The sequence below is a fragment of the Phyllostomus hastatus genome, unplaced genomic scaffold (assembly GCF_019186645.2).
Source record: "Phyllostomus hastatus isolate PE091 unplaced genomic scaffold, TTU_PhHast_1.1 phas_scaffold_345, whole genome shotgun sequence".
Classification (NCBI taxonomy): Eukaryota; Metazoa; Chordata; class Mammalia; order Chiroptera; family Phyllostomidae; genus Phyllostomus; species Phyllostomus hastatus.
Genome location: NW_025334024.1, coordinates 7,265,583 through 7,284,019, shown reverse-complemented (window position 1 = coordinate 7,284,019; position 18,437 = coordinate 7,265,583). Strand labels below are relative to the sequence as shown.

Below are 18,437 nucleotides of genomic sequence, written 5' to 3'. Positions count from 1 at the left end.
GTGGCAAGTGGTTGGACCGATGGCTGGTGAGAGAGACTGTGGTAGGACTTTTTGACCCCTTAGTGATATAGACATGCCCTCAGTCCTGTCTCCATCTGGCTCCAACATGCCCCCTGTCAGCACAGAAACATCAGGACTTACTTTTCACTTCTACTGACCCCGGAGTGAATGTTAATGGGTCCTCTCTCTCTTTGGCTTCTTCCCAGAATGTCTGCCCTGCCACATTCTGCAGACAGATGACATCTTCCAGCAAGGCCAGAAGTTGGTTGATGTCCATCAAGTCCCAGCCCAAGGCAGGGGATGGCACCTTTAGAGCTTTAAACAGGGATCTGACAAGTCTCCACATATCCTGCAAATCAAATCAGGTAGGGTAAGGGGGTATAAGCTACAGGTAAGGGGCCAGCCACGTGGTCAGTAGCATTCACCTTGGGGTTAGACAATCTGGGTTTGAGTCCCAGCTCTGCCCACTGAGACATGATGCTGGGCCATCCTGAGCTTCCATCTGTCACCTATAAAATCCCTCTCCTAGGATTTGAACTGATGCACTCCAGGCTGTATTCCTCAGAATATAGCACATAGTAGGTGCTCAATAAATGCTTATTGAGTGCATCAGTGCAGTCCCTTCTACAGGCTTCCAGTCTGTGGTCTATAATAAAGGTATAACATTTTGTACATAGTAGGCAACCCAAAAGTGTGTATGTATGCATGTGTACAGTAGGTGTTTGTGTGTGTGTGTAAACATTTGTAAATTTATGTGTGTGCATGCTTGTGAGGGTATGTGGGTGTGTGTACATGTGTGTATCTGTATGCATGTACATATTTGTAGGTATGTGTGTTTCTGTGGTGTGTGCATGCATACATGTGTAGGTGCACATGCATGTATGCATGTGCGTGTGTGCAGCTGATGAATCTTGATGGCTGTTGCTATGAGACAACATGGGGTTGTCAGGCCCCAAGTCTTAGTCCTCACCCCCACTTCTGCCTAGGCTGGAGTACCTCCCATACCACCAAGGTTGAGGACATACTTTGGTCACTGCTTCAGGTGTCAGAAGGCCATTCTCCATGGGCTGTGGTGAGGGAGCTGGGCTGAGAGACCCCCTGTCCCATTTCCCAGTGTTCTGCTTCTTAGTGACCCAAGGACGGGTGTTTCAAAAGACCTGAACGATCAGGAGGTTGATGGGGAACATGAGGAGAGAGCTCTCCAGTCCAATCACCACTTCCTGCCAAGTGAATTCAATTTTACCTGGGGCAGAGGGAGGGAAAGGGTCAGTGGAGGTGGCTGTGCAGTAAGGATTAATCTTGCCCAAGGAGAGGTTTAGCCCTTGAGCGGCTCCTGAGAGAAGTGGCCTCTAAGCCCTTGGAGTGTCGTGCCTTGTAGGTACAGCTTTGTTTATAGGGGATGTTGGGCCGCACTGTATAGTCTAAGCTAATGGTGTGATTTATGGTGGGGACCTTGGCCACATGGTATCACCTCAACCTCTGCTGGGGCTGGAGGCTTTGGTCAGCCGTACAGGGGGTCAGCCTCGTGTATGTGAGCAAGCCCTGATAAAAACTCTGGACACCAAGGCTTGGGCAAGCATCCTGAATGGCAGTACTCTGTGTGTATTATCGCACATCCTTATCAGGAGTGAGCACTGTCCACCATTCCACTGGGAGGAGAAAACTGGGAGCTCCACAGTTGGTCCTTCCTGGACCCTGCCCCATGTACCGCTTCCCTTTCCTGGTTTAGTCTGTATTTTCTTTCTCCGTAATAAGTACGAGTATAATGGTGTTCCTGACTTCTGTGAGCCCTTCTAGTGAATTACTGAAACCAAGAGTGGTCTTGGGAGCTCGGGAATTGCGTGGCGTTTCTGGGACAGTGACAGCTCAGGTCCACCAGCCACTAGCCCTAACTGCCATGACAGTGGGAATTACCCAAGTCCATTTTTTGCTCAGCTGGGTCCTTGGGGACCCCCCAGAACATGATGCTGGTCAGCATGGTGCAAAGGAGCAGGGAGAAGCAGCAGGACACCCTCTGGACGCGGGTGAAGTTGCTCCAGGCCGAGCAGCTGAAGACAGAATACCAAATGTGTCCGTCCTGGAAGCCCATGGAGGTCTTCATGAAAAACAGGTGTCTGTGGACAGGCAGGGAGAGGGGGACAGGCATGTAAGGAGATGGGAGTGGGAGAAGACTGGTGTCTTTGGAACAATCTTGGGATGAGAGGGTGGGGTTTGTTTCTAAGATTTATCATCTATTTTCTGTTGTAAAAATAATACAGCCTCATGGCAGAATCACTTAGAGTTAACAATGGGGACTCTGGACAGAGTGAGTTGGAATCCTAGACTGCCCACTTACTAGCTGTGTGACCTCAGGCAAGTCACTTTACTCCTTGCACCTCAATTTACTCATCTGTAAAATGGGGTAATAACAGAATCTGCCTCACCAGATTGTTGAAAGAATTACAAGTTACAATTTTTGGAAAGCATTTAGCTAAGTAGGTAGTATATAGGTGAGTGTTCATCAGTGTTAGCAATTATTACTTTTGTTATAGTTTTAATGTAATAATATAACTATGACATTAAATTTGTTATAATTAGAGCATTAAAAGATAGTGGTGAAAAATTCCAGGTTCTGGGTTCAGACTCAGTTTGAGAGAATAAAAATTGACAAGACAGGGCCCTGAAAATGATACCACATTCTCCTTAATCCGTATTGTATCTCTATGAATACAGTATAGTTTGACCACAGCAGCTCTTCAAGGGCCCAGAGAGAGGGATGGGCATTCAGGCGATGGGAATGAGTGAAGACTGGTCTCCCTGAGAGTGTGCTGAGCTGATATTCCCAGCTGGCTCTGTTCATATGGCCCAGTGCCACCACTCTCCAAGGTTGTACAATACTTAGACTGTCACTCTGGGGTGTGTGAGTGGCTTGAACTCAGAGTAAAGGTACTCTTTATAGAGGGAGGTCAGTTGCCAACAACAGTGATTGTCCACATGACTGTTCTATTCATCTAACAAGTATTTGTGATCCTGGTGCTGCATGCCAGGTGCTCTGCTTGGGCCCCAGGGATTCACAGAGGAATGTCACTGCCCCACCTTTGGAGAGCTCCTTGTCTAGTTTTCAGGCATCACACATTTTGATACAATTGGAGGATAGTATCTGCTCCTATAACTGGGCTTTTACTCCGAGCCACTCACTGTACTAAGCATATTATACATCATTTCATGGGACCTGCACAGGTCCCTTTTGGAGTAGACACACTGAACAACTCCTTTTTCAGATGTGGAAGCTGAGACCTGGAGATGTGAGGGACTTATCCAAGGTCATGCAGCAAGTCAATAGTGGGCATATGGGGCTTTGCAGTCCATCTCATGTCTTTGTTGTATCTCTTGGGGTCCAAGTCTCTCTGATTCAGACTTTTTCTACCTTGGAGGTTGAACTGCTGCTCACAGTGGCAGCTGGGAGGAAATGTCAGACTTAGTAAATGCACTGGAAACAGATTTTTTTAAAAAACCTACCTCAGAAGTCATTTAAAGTAGAGGTCACAAATTCAAATGCTTAAGGAGGCCCAGATAGATGTAAATAAATCAAGTAAATGAGTGAAGTGGGTTAGAGGTCATGTAATAGGGAATGGTGAGGACTGTGGTAAACTGGAGAGCATATGGTCCCTGTAAGAGGAAGACTAGTCAGTCAGCTTCAGCATTGGGTATCATGTAGGAATACTGGCTCAGCATTTCCATACTTGCCATGTTTTCAGTGAAGTCTCTTGATTTTTAAATATTGAAGACAGATTTAATGTCCATTGATAAGAGAATGGTTAAAAAAGTTATGGTACATTCACTCTATGGAACATTATGCAGCCAATATGGAAAAGTTTGATCTAAACATACTCTTCTGGAAGGATGTTCATGTTCATATTATATCATTAAAGAAACAAGGCAATATATTTTAAAGGAGATAAAAGAAACAGCAATCTATGGTGTTATATGTGTATGTACATTTGTGCTTGCATGTATGTGTTTGGAGACAGACGTGGAAGGAAGTAAAGCCAAGTTAGACAAGTGCTGAAAAATGCAACTAGTGTAAAATAACATGAAGGAGAAACCCCAAATGACCAGGTATTGAATCACCATTCAAATCAGACTGCTCACACATACAAAAATATTATTCTGTGACATTCATAAGGAAGTATGCATACCCATTTCAACCATTTTCACCACCTTGAAGATTCTGTCTTGGAGGGTCCAGGTCCCTCCAGGGCCTTTCAGTCCCAACAAGAAAAACTGATTGTCACACCCTCAAAGCTACCCAGCCCTGATAGGGCTGAAATGTGTTTTTATTTGGCTGTGACTGGATTATAATGCAGCTTCCCTAGAAATGAAAGAAAAAGTAAAGAGTAGTTGATTAAAATGGAAAAAAAAGTACCTGAATTGTTTCCTGTCCTGCTCTGTGGCCACTGGAAATACTTTGTCAAGGACAGTCTCCAACATCGATGGATAGCCATGAGTTGCAGAGGGAATACCACTTCTGGTCCATTACTAGGTCATGCACCAGCACGCAGCTTACATACCTGGAGAAAGGACACACACTTTTGAGGACAAGGTCAGGGGATAAGTCTTCTTTGAACACCACAAAGGTGACATCTTTGCAAACCTGAGCCCAAAACAAGAGCTCTTATAAAGAGAAACTATTTTCTGCACTGTTCTTGGTGCCTTGGTCAAAATGCCCTGATCAGTGGGTGAATTTGGCCTCATGTGGGGAGCTCAGCTGTTGAAGGCTGCCATGTTTTCACGGACATGCTGCAAGAGGGTGTATTCTGAAACCTTTAACCTCGACACGGGGCAGCAAGTGCAGGGCCAGCATCCTGATACAAGTGAGGAAAGCCAAGTTGTCTAAATGTGTGTGTTCAGGGAGGTGCAGACTTAAGTACACAAAATTTGATCCTCCTGCAGGCTGCTACCCAGAGAATGAGCCTACCATCGATCTGGGACTCAGGACTTCAAGTTAGGTGTTTGAAGCCTGGGGAAGAAATGAAATCATCTTGCTTCTGCTTGGATGTCAGATCCAGAAGCAGCCAATTCCCCTGTTGCCTTACAGCCAATAAGAATAGTGATGATCTCAGTAGCTGCTCTTTATTGAGCATTACTACATAATGGGGATTATATCAGGAGGCTCTTAACATGCATTTTCTCATTTCTGGGAGGATAGCCCTGTCAGGCATGCCAGAACCACATCTTTTAAGGTCACACACCCTCCTGGGGAGGCTGACATCCATTGACTGGTGGGTGCAGTGCCTGGGTGTGACCAAGATCTGGGCATTTCAACCCAACTCAGGACAGCTTCAGAGCTTCCTGGGCTGGGGGTTAGGCTATTATTGGGTTGCACTGAAACTCTTCTCCCTATGCTCATCCTGCTTCCTTCCTTCTCTCCCATCCCAGAGGCTGACCCCAGAACTCCTTGATAAATGCCCTGCACGCTCAACTCCAACGCAGTCTGCTTCAAACCACCCTGCAGCTGAAGCACTTAAAGTATTAATGTTTAATCCCTTAGGTAAATCAAAGACATCAATATAAATGCTGTATTTTTCTAAAGCTGCCAGCTGCTGATGGGTGGTTAGGCTGGAAACCACTCATCTGGGCCACTAGCTTTGATCTCAGCAGAATGGGGAGGAGTCTTTGCTCTGAGCTCGCCAGTTCTGTGACTTTGCACAAGTCACTCATCTTCTCTGAGCTTAGATTTTCCCACCTAAACGAGGATAACAGCACTTGTCCCTGAGAGTCATTGTGAAGATGACCTTAGCTTATTGTTCAGCAGCAGCACCTTCTTCTACCAGAGAATCAGCTCAGTGTCTCCTTTAGTCTCCTCTTATTGGGGCAGGGTTTTTCTTCATGATAGGCACTTGTCCTCCTTTTACAGATAGTGAAACAAGGGGTTAAATGATAGGTCAATGCTGCAAAAGTACCAAGGGTGGAGCTACACTGGACCCAGGGCTGCAACTTCTAGTTTCTCTCCTAGATACAATTTCAACTTGTGACTGGTGGTTCTCTCTGACCCTCAGTTTCCTTATCTGTGAAATAGAGATCCATTCTATGTGTCTTGCAGAGGCTTGTGAGGATCAGCAGGGCAGCATATGCACAATGTCCACCCTTAGCCTAGGGCTTAGTAGATTGTCGTGGTTTGTTCACCCTTGACTCACCGGGATGGCTGGTCCCTTGAGTTGTCATGCCACAGCCGCAGGCTCCTCAGTTCTCCCAGAGGGAACAGGGTGGAGAGTAAGAAGACATCCACTCCTCCACGTTCAAAAACTGGGATATCAGAGTCTGACAGGTGGTGGGGCTCACTCTCTCCATCCAGACCATATAGGGTGATAGTCACCTGAAATCCAGAGATGAGGAGTGACCAACACCACATGGTAACCAAGCCCCCTGGCTGTATTTCATTGGAAGTGTCAAAAACAACAACAACAACAACAACAACAAAGAAAATCAACAAAGCATAGCCCTTTTTCCCTCTCCTCTCCTCCCCTCCCATCTTGGACCTGCCTGGTTATTTTTTAGTTGTATGAAGATTTGGGGTGACACTATCTGCATTCATGACTTCAAGATGAGTTTTACTCATAAAATGCTTCCTGGTAGCCTTTTCAAACTTCCCATATATTTATTTATAAGGGCTGTAGAGCAGAAACTGGTTCCCCCCTTACCAATTATGATCCCAGTGTCTGCAAGAGGGCCTGGCACTGAGACATGAATGAACGAGGACCCACTATGTTGAAAATACATATTCCCAGGTCCTGCTCCACACCCACCAGGTAAGAATATTGGAACAGGGCCCAATAGTCTGTGTTTTCTGAAGCTATCCAGGTGATGCTAATGGGCATGACTTTCTGAGCTAAAAAGAGCTGCCGTAGATGCTACCTCTACTCCGCTGACAACACTCAGCATCATCACTGCAGCACTCCCTGAGCTCTCATGCAGTTGCTGGCAGCTGTGTCTCTTTCCCCAGTCGTTCAGTTGGCTGTTAGAGTAGCAGGCCAGAAAGTGCCAGATAATGAATGACACTGCAAGTCAGCCTCCATCAGTGACCAATGGGATTGGTGCATAAGCACCCCAGCTCTCTCAGCCCTCTACTGGAATGATGCTGAAGCCCACATTTCTTACTGTTTTCCAGAGTCCCTAAGTGGGATTAGGCTCTAGTTTCCCGGAAGGGGAACAGGTTAACAATACACTCTTTGTTGGTTTCTTCCCTTCCCTGTCTGCTTCCCATTTCCCTACTGGGGCATCCTAGGATCCCGTCTCAAGCCAGCTACTTATACTTGAATCCTTGTTTCAGAGTCTGCTTCTACAAGAGCATTTCTCCACTATAGACATTCTAGGCTGGATAATTTCTTGCTTCGAGTGCTGTTCTGTGCATTGTATGATGCTTAGCAGCATCCATGGCCTCTACCCACTAGATACTAGTAGCATCTCCCAAATTGCTGACAACCAAAAATGCCTCCAGTATTACCACCTGTCCGCCCAGGGCAGCATCGCCCCTAGCCAAGAACCACTATGCTAGGGGAAATCAAACTAAAACAATATCAGATTGAAATGTGACAACTGTCCAGGAAGAGAAATGGCCTCTTCAGGGTAATTCTTCAGTGTCAAACAGAAGTGAGATGGCTGTTTCCTTAGATGGATGAAATTGATTCCTACATTTATTTAACAAGTAGTTATTGGCACTTACTCTGTTTTTGTCACCTGGTTGAAGACATAAGACACAGCAATAAATAAAAATAAAGCAACTTCTAAAAATAACACAAATATGTACATAAATAAAAATAACAAGATTAAAAAATAAGAAAGTAAACCAATAAATGCTCTGCTCTAATAAAGCCTAATGTCTTTTTTTTTTAAACAATGGAGGTTTTTCCAGAAGAGTATACAAAATGGCAGTGGTTCTTAAACTGTGTTCCTTGGAGCCCTCAGTTTCAGTAAAGGAACCATGGAGGTTGCTGCAAGGAATATGCGTTCCGATGCAGGATGTGGTGCAGGGCAGACTTAGCTGAAGACGCCGAGGCCTTGTGGAGACAACCTGCTGTACGCCCCACAGCTAAATGGTCAAGGATTTCAGAGAACACATAAATAAATGAAATCATTTCTTTACTGCCTCTAGCCAGCCTGTTCAAAGACAGATGGCTCAGTTCAACCTCTTAGCTAGATGCCAGCTGACCAGTTTACCTAAAAAATGTAAATGAAGACTCATTGTTTTCAAATGGTGGGCATTTTTTCCTCTTTCATTTTTCACCTCTCTCATAAATTCTACTTTTCCTTTATGTACTGATCAATTTACTAACTGTTCTTCACATGTGAGCAAAACTTGCATGCAGGTAACCAACTAACTGAGTTATTCCTGATGGGAATAAGGGAGATGACAAGTGGCATTAGGCTAGACCCCAACTCCCCATTAACTCCTTTTTTAAAAAAAAATATTGGGGCTTAGGGTGATATTCTGTTTGACATAAGGATTCTTTCCTCTTAAAAACAAACAAACAAACAAACCCAGTGGACTGAGCACGAGGCTGCCAACCAAAGCATTGCCGGTTCGATTCCCAGTCAGGGCACATGCCTGGGTTGCAGGCCAGGTTCCCAGAAGGGAGTGCAACCACACATTGATGTTTCTCTCCCTCTCTTTCTCCTTCCCTTCTCCTCTCTCTAAAATAAATAAGTAAAATCTTAAAAAAAGATTATTAAAAAAAAACCAAAAAGCAAGAAATTATAAAAACCCTGCAGCACCAAACCCACTGTGCTAAAATAACACAACAATGAACTGGCAAACACTTTGCTGGGTTGGACATGCTGACTGACTGGGGGATCTTGCATGGTCAGGTACCTTTGAGGAAGTAGCTGCCCCTCTGCGGTGTCCAGTGTAGACTGTCACCAGGTAGTGGTACTGGGCAAAGGGATCATTGTCTTCTAGCACTGTGACTTTCACCTGGACAGAAGGATTGAGTTAGGAGGGCTCTGCTCAGTGGGTTTATCCACTGCCCAGTGGCCAAGAGTGAGCTGGGTATTCATGACAATCAAAGGATGAAAGAAAAATTATGTGTGCTGTTTATTCATTCCATCGGGTGAGAACAAGTAAAAACTAGAACTTGTAAAATAAAAGTAGAGCCCTGGCTGGTGTGGCTCTGTGGATTGAGCACCAGCCAGAGACACAAAAAAAGTCGCAGGTTCAATTCCTGGGCAGGGCACATGCCTGAGCTGCGGGCCAGGTTCCTGGTCAGGTGCATGTGAAAGGCAACAGATTGATGTTTCTCTCGCACATCAGTGTTTCTCTCCCTCTCTTTCTCCCTCCCTTCTCCCCACTCTAAAAATAAATAAAATCTTTTAAAAATAAAATAAAAATACAAGATGCATTTGTTATTAAATATGACCCAAAGTAGTCAAATTGGAAATGAACTTGCTATTGAGCTGAGAATGTTTGCTGTTTGATCTGGTGAAGGATACAAACTCTGTTTCTGTATAATTTCTCATAGCATTGATAGCCATATTGTGCCCCTAAGGGAATTTAAAAAGAATGAATGAATGTTAAGGTAGTTAAGCAAAAAATGAAAATATTTTAAAAAGCTGGAGTTGGCCAGAGGCTGCAGGGGGCTCTGTGATGAGGCACCCAGATCTCCTGTCGATCGAAGGCTTGTTGTCCTGGTTGCCAAGTTGCTGTTGTCTGGGAGGCAAGAGCCACCTCTGTTGAGGTCGTGCACCCTCCTGGGGAGGCCAACGTCCAATGGCAGATTGATGTGGTGCCTGGGTGTGATCAAGACTTGGGCATCTCAACCCAACTCTGGGAGCTCCGGAGTTCTCCGTGGGGCTGGCTGGGCTGTCAGCAGGCTGCATTCCAGCTCCGCTTCTCCCTCTGTTCTTCCTGTCTCCTTCCCTCCCTTCCCGTGGGCTGATCCCAGACACTCCTTGAAAAACACCTTGTATGCTCAACTCCATCAGAGTCTGCTTTGTGGGAACCAACCTACAGCTGAGGCACTTAAAGTATTAATGTTTAATCCCTTGGGTGAGTCAAAGTCAGCACTATAAATGCTGCAACTATTTATCTTAAGTTTCATATCATCTTAACATCGGAGAGGTGTGGTGTGTGTTGGGAGGACAGGATGGAGAATGTTTCAGAGCTTTGTGACTGCATACTTGCATCAATTTATGTGCTCACTCAGATACTCACAAATATTTATTGAAGATTCATTATGTGTCAGATGGGGAGCATATTATTGGAAAAGTAATCAGAACTTTGTTGTAGTTTGTCATTTGATCTTGTTTCTGTCCTCAGACCTGTCTTATTGTCAGGCAGCTCTGGGTTTGAGTTCTGGCTCCCAGGAGGGTGGCTTTCCTCCAGTTAATTGTGCTCTCTGATCGTTGGATGCCTCCCCTGTAAGATAATTCAGGTATTGTGCAGTAAAGGGTGAACGCAACAAGCTTAGGTTGTCCAAACCCTGCACCTTTTAAAGAAAGGACTGGCTCTTGGCCAGTTCCTGAAAGATAACCTGTAAGTCCTCAGAAAATCCAGCATTATAAGAGTGCCTTTGACTACCTGGAGTCCCGGGCCACAGCAGGTCATCTGTGCTGACAGTGTGACTTACGGTGAGGGCTGTGGGCCTTGTTTGACTCCTGAGGGAGTGGATGTGGTTTGCTGGACACTATAATGAAAGTCAGTCATGTGGCCACTCCACACCTATGTCACTGGCCTCCAATTAAACTCTAGACACCAAAGCTCAGGTGAGCTTTTCTTGGTGGCGGTATTTTGCATATATTGTCACATGTCATTGCTATGAGAAATAATGGTAAATCTGCTCATAGGACTCCACTGGGAAAGGACAAGTGGAAGCTCTCACCTGATCTCTTGTGGCCTCTTCCCTTTGATGATTTTGATTTGTATCCTTTCACTGTAGTAAGCCATAATCATGAGTATAACAGCTTTTCTGAGTTCTGTGAGTCTTCCTAACAAGTCATTGTACTTGAGGGTGGTCTTGGAGCCTAGCATAAAGTAAGTCCTCAATAAATAGTATTATAATCTTTGTGATAATGTGATTAAAAAGGACATTTTTACAGATGAAGAGGCTAGAGGGCCATCTTGGCTAAGATGACTCCGGGGGCCAAGGCCTAGATTTGCAACTAGCCTTTGGCTCCCCATCTGGGCTCCATTCCCTGGAGCTCCCACAAGGGCTCACACCTGCTCCTCCCTCCCATTCCCCAGGACCATCCAATCTCACCTTGGCCTGATCCTGAGCATCCTTCCTCCTTGCCCAGATCACCACCAGCACGGAGGCCACGCAGAGACAGCCCACGGTGGTCACGACCACGGGGTTGTCCTCGAAGGTGGCAAAGAGCTCCCTGGTCTGACGGACATCTATGGCATTGGGCATCACCAAGAATGTGCTTCCAAAGAAGGTCAGGTGGTTGCAGAGGCAGTGTGTCTGGGACAGGGTGGTCCGTGGCCCCACCTGCAACCGCAAAGGAGCCCTGGTAGAAATACAAGCACACCCCTGAATTGCCCGAGCCTGGGGGTAACGATGAGGAGTGGGCACTGTCCTAGGGAAGGACCGGAGAGCCTGTTGTGTGACCAGCTTCAGGATTCCATTTGGATTTTTAAATTTAATTAAAACATAATTTTAAAATGGGGGGAATATTATCTTTGCACACTTCACTCTCAAAGGGCAAGTGTCCATCTGGTCGGTCTGCTTTGACTTTCTTAGGTGAGTATTGCAGGTAAAGCTAAAGTCCCTTGTGTCCCCCACCCTGCACAACCAACCACACCACACCTTGGTGTACATCATTACAGCCTGTTGTCCCACCTGATGCTCATTTACTGTACAGCTATTTGTTGAATGCTAATTCTGGACCAGGCAATGGGCTAGGTGCTGAGAGGACATCCAGAGTGACCAGTTCATCTCTGTTTGTCAGGGACTTTCCTGCTTTTCATACTGAAAGTTCTGAGTCCCGGGATCCCCCTTGGACCTGGGCAAGCATAAGATGATCAGCTCCCATTTCACACTGAAGAGCAAAAGAAGACTGAGACTGGGAGAACCATGCAAAGAAAAGGGAAGGGCAAAAGTTTAATTCTAAGCTGGCACCAGGAACGTATTCCAGAAACTTGATTCCCCCTTAGACCCAGGCACCCAGAGCCCTTGTCCTGGGCTTGTACTTGGGCTGGGTCCCTCTATACAGGGTGAGGAGTTGGGGCTGAGGAGACACTCCCACTACAGTACATACCACCCTGCCAGGACTAGGGCAAGGCCTTGGGTAACCCTGAGAATGAGCCCCTCCCCAAATCTTGTACTCCAGATGCCTTGTTTGCCTCACCCTAGCCTCCCACTTCTAAATCATGGTCTGGGGACCCAGAACCTCAGAACTCCCTGTTTCCAGGGCCTGCATAGACCTATTCCTCAAAATCATCAGATTGTAGTGGACTGGCCACTGGCATGCCCACTCCTGGACACGAGAGTGGCCTGATGTGGCTCTGGGGGGCAGGGCATGTGGATGGAGCTTGGGCAAGCAGGCCCATGAGGTGTGGGACAATGAGGCTGGGGGCAGGGAGACAGGAAAGGGCAAGGGCAGGAACCCCAGTTGCACTCTTAATTTATAGCCTGCGCTTAGGAACAGGCCTTCCCTAGAGTCCTCGGCCAGCTTGAAATCTGCCCCCAGGGCTATTTTGTGGGTAAATAAGATTTAATTCAACCCCGCAATAAGGTGAAAGGGAGCAGAAAACACTGGCACACAGAAAGTTCTTATCTGCTCGATGCCTGGTAAAGAGGAACCTGTTGTATATCAAACATGTCCCCTTTCCCTTAATAGTTTTTATTTTTTGAGTTTTGAGAGAGAGAGAAACATCAATTTGTGTTGCGCGTGGGTCACCGGCCAGCAGTGACCACGCAACGCTGTGGATGGCTCGACGATAAACACGCGAGAAAAAACATGCACAGAGACAAACTAGTTTCTGTGGAGAAGTAGGGACGAAATGGCCACACCTTCTAGTGAGGAGAGCCCCGATTTACAGTCCATACCTGCTTTTATTGGGCTCATTCTGCATAATAATTCAGGTAAAGTACAGTACTCATTAGGGGGAAGTAAGGAACTATAGAAAACAAAGAACTCTGCTGGTCTATTGAGTTGGGGGTCAAAGAGCTGTAAGACTGAGGAACAAAATAACTTCCTCCTAAGACCCTTCTCATTCAACTGAGAGCATTCTAAACAAAGAAGGTTTCACAGTAATTTACATATTCTTTCTTAGGCCTGATCACCCTGGGGAATCCGCACTTCTCAGTACAGAGCTGCACCACCCTGTCATTGTTTCAGGCTTAGGTGGAGCAAGGGAACTAAGGCAACCGAGAGACAAGGAAGTTTTCTCCCAGACGCTGAGAACTCAGGCTATGTCAGAGCCGAGGAGCGAGGGTCCATCACCCCCTTTTGCTGCAGCCCCCCAAGTCCTTCTTTTGGGGGGGCCTCCCAAAGTGATCGTGCCTATCTTAGGTCGTTCCCCCGTGGGGAATCTTACCCGTCTTTGGCTAACCGACCAAGCTTTTTGGGGTTCAGTTATGAATAAAACAGCAGAAGCAGCATTCCTGCCAGGAAGACAAGCTTTTGTCTCCTTGCTGGCTCACAGTTCCAAGGGTGTTCCCTTAGCTTTAGCCTAGGCGGGGGTTTCAGCCTCTGATACCAGTCAGGGCGGTTCCCAACAAATTTGTTGTTCCACTTGTTTATGCATTTATTGGTTGATTCTTGTAAGTGCCCTGACTGGGGCTCAAACTCACAACCTTGGCATATCAGGACAACCCTCTAACTCACTGAGCCAGCCAGCCAGGGCCCCCTTTCCCTTAAATGAGCCACCTAGCAAAGGCTGACCCCTCCCCACAGGCATGGCACCGACTGTTTATTGATGGATTTCACATAGGTCCTAGTCTGGTGTTTGCTCTGTTGTTTTTCTCACTGTTTCCCAATCCCGGCCAGCATTTGGCATGCAGCTGTGGGGCTTCTGGGAACACTTGGCACACCCAGAAGGGCGGGGCCAGTTTCAGAGAAGAAACCCAAGCAGGTGCCAGTAACAAGACCACCTCAGTGCCGAGAGCCTTGGGACCAGATTTGATTTATGTCTTAAGATCTTTGCCCTCCTGGGTTTTCACAAGACCTTGATGGGCAGGTGGGAGGGGACAGCAGCTTCTCAGCCTCTTCCAGCATGAGGCCTTCTTTGAACATTGGAAATTATTCTGTGCATCCCTTGCAACACTAGCTGTGCCTTTAGTATCCTTTGAGAAAAGATGCGAGTGAGAATATGGTTCTCAGACCCCTTGCAATAATTCTGCCTTTATCCCATGGCAAAGTCTATAGTCCACAGATCTGGAACTTTCTTTAGCTATTTAGAGAATTCAGGGGTGATTTTCCAGGCAAACTCGATTATCCCATTTACTTATTTATGGTCCTCAGTGATCTCATTATATCTATATCATACTTTGTACACATTATTGGATTAATATCATTTTCCATCTGTGAACACGTCCACATATAACCTTTGTACATTCCACATTCATGTATGTTACGGATGCATTAGTAGGTGTATATTTTTACTAACATAATAAGCCCCTGAGAACCCATGACTCTAGTGAAAAGCTAGGCACTTTCTGATCACTTACAGTTAGTAAAGTGGTCCTTCCCCAGCCTGTTCCCATGTTTCCCCCGACCCAACCACCATGCTGAATTCCATGTTCATTGTTTCCTTGATTTCCATTTTATAGACAGTTTTGTCTTCTCTATGCTTGGACTGGCTAAAATAGCAATCACTTTAACCTATGGAGTGCTCACTGCATGCCAGACACCGCACCCCAACTATCAGTATCCTTTATGCTCATTTTCAGATGGGAAAGCTCCAAGAGGGGGGGCGACTAGCCCCAGGTCACCTTGCCAGAATTGATGAAGTGGGATTGGACCCAAGTCTGTCTAATGTCAGGGCCCATGCTGCCCACCCCTACACCACCCCACTTTCTTAGCCTTGGGCATCTGAGGGCAGCCTGCACTCCACCAGCCACATGGGGATCAGACAGCTTCTGAGAGCTTGGACTGTAGAAGGTCACAACACACTTAGGGTCTTGTTGGCCTGTGCTGCAACTGCAGGGAACCTGCTATGCCTTGGACATCTCAGTGCACCCTCGTCTCTTCCTGGAGCTTTGGGGAACTCCCTTTGTGTGGCAGCTAGAAGCCAGGGTGGGAGCTGATACGGAAGCTCCAGCTGCAATACAAACAAGAGTGGAAGGAGCTTGTCTCTGAGTCCCCTTGCATGACTCTGCTGCAACCTGGCTTTTTGTACTATGTTTTGCTGCCATCGTTTGATGTGTGTGCCATTTGCTCTTTATCTGTGTCCTCTGCTAGACTGAGAGCTCACTGGCTTTCCTCACCTCTATATTCCCACCAGTTGGTCTGGCACATGGTGACTATTTGTAAAATAAATGAAGGAAGGTATTTATAGTCCCGTAGGTAGAGACAGATGTGCGATAAATTTCACCTGGATATGGAGGTTGCTGTTCTTGAGGAAGGTGTGAAGTGCTGGGGAATCCAATAGAGGGAGACTGCAGACATCTGAGAAGCTCCCCAAGGGAGGAGGCATTGGAGTGGGAGATTGAAGGGTGAATGGGAATTTACCAGCTGCTGTAGGTAAAGTTCCAGGGAGAGAACAGCATGCACAATGGCAAGGGGAAGGGGAATGGGGTACCCTGAAGACACAGAGATGACTTCTGATAGCCTCAAAGCCGATGTCTACTGCCAGGACACTGTCACAGTTTCTTCCTCCTTGGGGGAAGAGCTGAGCTGACCTAAGACAAGGATTTAATTGCAATTAATAGAGCCATGCACCATCCAGGGGCCCAGTGAGACTGGGCTGGGCTCCGGAGAATCAGTGCCCATATTGCCAAGGCTTATTCTCCGGAAACAGACCTGTGTTTGAGTCCCCAGTCCTCTACCTACTAGGTGAGGGATTTGGGGCAAGTTAGTTGAATTTCCTGAGCCTTTGTTTTACCACCTGTAAAATGTGAATACCAACTCTATTAGAGGATTAATGTGAAGATTTGATGAGAGAACAAAAGAAAGCATGGGACACAGCACCTGGCATAGAATAAAGGGTTCAGCTGGGAGTTCATTTCCTTGGAAATGACTCCCTGGCCCTCTCAGCAACCCAGAGTCAGCAGGGCTTCCCAGTCATTTGTCTATTCGTTCAGTGGTCATTTGTTCCTAATGGTGAGCAAAGCACGTTGTTCCTGTCCCAAGCGACTCCTAGTGCGCTGAGGGAACAGACATCTTTCAGTGGTCTCCTAAGTGGGTGTAGAACTACCACCTGCTTAGTGTACAGAGGAGGCGGGCCTGTGTGCTGTGAGTTCACTGTAGGACGTCTGGCCAAACCAGGGCATTGAGAGTTTCTGGGAGAGGTGACACTTCAGGTGGGATCTGAGGAGGGGGTTAACTTCACTAAGTGGGTGTTGGGTTCCAGGCACACGTGCAGAGGCCCAGGGAGGGCTGAAGATGGAGCACCAGAGGCACTAAAACAGGACCCTAAAGGAGCGGGACACACCCACGCAAGCTGCTGTGTCATCTTCGCTTCCCTCTCCTTACCTGGCACCCAGAGTTGTCCCAAGTCCTCTGGACCTCATCCCAAAACACACAGTGGGAAAGGAAGGTGGTGATGCCAACTGTGAGGTCTCTGCCAGGGGTCAGCTCCAGGTCAGACTCGGGGATCACAGTCAGATAGTAGACACCTTCTCTGAAATGCAGGTCCTCTGGGCTCAGGATCCATGTGGACAGCCCATCTGCAGGGAAGGGGGCTCAGGGTCAGCCTGAAGCCTTGGGAGACTGAGGTGACTTCACAGGGAAGCTGGCCCTGGTGGTCTCCTGAGTGTCTTAGGAGTACCCTCTCCTCTGGAGACCAAGAACATGGAAGAGGCTCTCCCTGGTTAGTGTACAGTGCATGGCTGTCAAGTCAGACAGACAAGGGCTCAAATTCTGATTCTGTCCCTTCTTGAATGTGTGACTTGGGACCAGTTACTTAACCTCTCTGTTCTTATCTGGAACGTGGAGATGTCAATAGTCCCTATCCCTGAGAGTTGTTGTGAGGGTTACAATGAGGTCAGTTCTGTAAGTGCTTGTCTGCCTGTTCAGGGCATACAGTTAGTGCTCACCTATTAATAATAATAGTAATAACACTAACAACAAAAATAAGTGCTTAATGTAGCAGGTGGTTCCCCGCCCCCCGATGGCTTCTGATTCTCAAGTTTTGAGCTGGTCACATTCCCAGGAAGCAGCTTGAGGAGCTGACCGGATGATGTGACTACCTGGAGCAGCCATTGGTGGAAGGTGAGCTTTGGCATCGTAGCTGGTCTCGTTTGGGCGGTAGCCATAGCCCAGGCTGAGTGTGAGTGGGATATCAGGTCTCCAGTGCAGCTGGATCCCCAAAGCTGCACCCACTGAAGTCAGGTTCACCCACAGAGCTTCAGGCCTGGTCAGATTCAACACAGTTGGCTTGCTGCATCCTTCTGGAAGCCGGGGCAGCAGGATCTGTCATCAGAAACAACCAAATCAGGGGTGTACCAGATGGGAATGCCAGTTAGCATCGGGGCTGCTATTCAGAGCTGGGCAGGGTGAGCACCTGGGGAACTGGAATCCACTCTGTGCTTTGCTCATTCTATTAGTTTCCTAGAGCTCCTGTAACAAGTGACCACATACTCGGTGGCTTGAACCAACACAAATTTATCTCGTAGTTCTGGAGGCCAGAAGTTCAAAATCAGTTTCACAGGGCTAAAGTCAGCAGGGCTGGTTCCTTCTAGTGGCTCTTTGGGAGAAGTTACTTCTCGCCTTTTCCCACTTCTGAAGGCCACCTACATTCCTTGGTTCATAGCTCCTTCTTCCCATCACCTTGCCCTCTTGCTTTTGTAATCAAATTGCCTTCCTCTCTTCTGGAGTCAACTCCCCTTCTGCCTCCTATTTATAAGGACCTTGTAATGACATTGGTCCCACCTAGATAATCCAGGATCATCTCTATAACTCCAGGTCCTTAAGTCACATCTGCAAAGTCCCTTTTGACATATTCATAGGCTCAGGGATGAGAACATGGACATCTTGGGGTCTTTATTCAACTTACCATGGTCATCAAGCTGTGCACCCCAGCTCAGGGCTGTGTCTGCACAAAAAGAGCAGAGGCTTTTTCTAACTCACACAAAGGTGCCCTGTGAACTAGTGGTGGTGTTGATGAAAGTGTTGAGCAAGTATGTGTAAGTTAGAACACAGGTTGTAGAGGCAGAGAGATCTCTGTTTGGTTCTTGACTCTACCCTATATTAGTTCTGGGACCTCTGGCCAATTAACAAACCACTCTGAGCCTCAGTTTCTTGTCATCCATAGGACACATAGACTCTAGACTCATTGAGAGTATTAAAAATGATACTGC

General features: G+C 46.9%; 1 protein-coding gene across 1 annotated transcript in view; it reads right to left on the bottom strand.

Moving 5' to 3' along the window:
• PKD1L2 (polycystin 1 like 2) overlaps positions 1 to 18,437 on the bottom strand; it is an 87,974-nt gene that overhangs the window by 24,491 nt on the left and 45,046 nt on the right. The window contains 10 exon segments of the mRNA XM_045819129.1: positions 142 to 349; positions 1,026 to 1,243; positions 1,915 to 2,114; positions 4,406 to 4,456; positions 4,458 to 4,550; positions 6,177 to 6,355; positions 8,849 to 8,950; positions 11,232 to 11,462; positions 16,612 to 16,805; positions 17,328 to 17,550. Of these exon segments, the coding sequence (XP_045675085.1) occupies positions 142 to 349; positions 1,026 to 1,243; positions 1,915 to 2,114; positions 4,406 to 4,456; positions 4,458 to 4,550; positions 6,177 to 6,355; positions 8,849 to 8,950; positions 11,232 to 11,462; positions 16,612 to 16,805; positions 17,328 to 17,550 (1,699 nt within the window).